Source organism: Acanthisitta chloris, unplaced genomic scaffold, assembly GCF_000695815.1.
Source record: "Acanthisitta chloris isolate BGI_N310 unplaced genomic scaffold, ASM69581v1 scaffold34555, whole genome shotgun sequence".
NCBI lineage: Eukaryota > Metazoa > Chordata > Aves > Passeriformes > Acanthisittidae > Acanthisitta > Acanthisitta chloris.
In genome coordinates, this window is record NW_008674843.1 from 27,385 (window position 1) to 29,135 (window position 1,751).

General features: G+C 41.5%; 1 protein-coding gene across 1 annotated transcript in view; it reads right to left on the minus strand.

The window, feature by feature from the left end:
• Positions 1–176, minus strand: part of LOC103802966 (coiled-coil domain-containing protein 132-like) — a gene marked incomplete at its 3' end in the record, with an annotated part of 19,984 nt that extends 19,808 nt beyond the window's left edge. The window contains exon 1 of the mRNA XM_009075500.1: positions 5–176. Within this exon, the coding sequence (XP_009073748.1) occupies positions 5–176 (172 nt within the window). The remainder of the gene's footprint in view (positions 1–4) is intronic.
• Between the last annotated feature and the right edge of the window lie 1,575 nt (positions 177–1,751).

Genomic DNA, 1,751 nt, shown 5'->3' on the forward strand with positions numbered 1-1,751 from the left:
AAACCCGCGGAGACAGCACCGAGGACACACCTTGTTCCTCCCCACGGAGCCGCCAGGAGCCGCAAACCTCCGTCTGAAACGCGTGGCGCAGTTACCGCCTCGGTGTCACCAACTACACCGAGGGGGATGTAGGGAGTGCGTGAGCTGCACCGGCACTCCGAGAGGAACAAGGGCATGGCAGAGGTAAATAACTAAACGTACAACAACAATAAATAATAGCATCAAAGCAAACTGATGCTATACTTAGACAAACTGCTGAAGACACGTTTGGAGCGTGGTCCCAAGTACACGTCCCCAGTGCCAACAGTCACAAGTGTCTCACTGAGTCAGGCTGGGGCAGCTAGGTGCCACTGACGCCAGAAGGCACCAACCCAAGATTGCAGCAGCAAAGAGCCACACCAGCACCAGAGACAGGCAGGACTGTCCCTGCAGCTCCAGCCACACAATGCATCCAGCAGGGACATCTCTCCACCTCACGTTTCAGTTTGACGAAGATCATGAGAAACAGACCAGAGGATATAAGGTTAGGGATAAGAGAAACCAGATTTTTGAAAAATAGTTCCTTTAGAGTCTGTTTCAAGTTTTGAATCTATGATTTTGAAGTTTTCATCACTTAGGGTGCATGGATTAGCAGAGGACACACACATGCAGATTCAATGGCATACTGGTTTTGCATTAATTTAATTTATAAAGCAATGAAGCTATTAACTAACCAACTAACCACTTCCTGTCCTTTCAAACAAATAAAAAATATTTCCCTCTGGACTCCTTAACAAATGGTAGCTTTGTACTGTACATCCCTCTATAAATTAGCTTCACATCTTACAGTACACTGAGTTTTAGCTATATGAAACAAATTAAAAAGTATCCAAGACAGGCAACAGAGTCTACCGAACCATTGCAAATGGAATCATCCATTATATCATCTGATATTTGTCTACAAGTCCATGAATGGCTGTTTGCTAAAAGAAAAAAGATGAAAAACTAAACCCAAGAAAAAATCCTTAGGGTCATCTGAAATTCTAGACTACTGTTATCTTGTCATATTGGTGAAATAACGTCAACACCATAGGTCAATGGTAATTGACATCTGCTAAAGACATATTAAGAAAGCCATTGTAGACACATATTCTGGATTTGGAGCCACATCATAAAAAATTGGAGAGTTGTTTTTAGTATTAGCATTTCAATGAAACCTAATCAATGACCCTTTTGTTGTAATAGAACACCACAGTTTTCAGCACAAATATAAAGCTGATGTTGATGCGACTAGGAAAATGGCTAAGAAAACACTTCATCCTGTCTCAGAGTGATCATCCAGCTCAATGTTTCTTGCCAAAACACTACCAGGAAAATATTTATTAAGTGGACGAAGTTTTTTCTTTATATTGTTCATTTTTTTCTAGAAAATCAGTCTAGTGAGAACAACTCTCCAGGATAAACTTTTGCTCCCATGTAAATGACACTATCTGCCACCAGACTTTATGCCATGATAAGCTGCAGCTTCCAGTACAGCATGCTCCACTAGTTTCAAGTAATTAGCATCCTGAAGGCCAATCCAGTCACTCACCACTGAAGGAAACATCCATCCTCGGCTAAAGTTTACTTGCTGATACTCAATTTTCCTCATCCCTTCAATTAGACATTAAAAAAAATTTACTATATACATAATGAAGCCCATAGTTTCAGGGACCTCAGCAAAGGCCAGATTTAACACCGTGGAGACAGTGCTCACAGACTTTGCAGAGGGA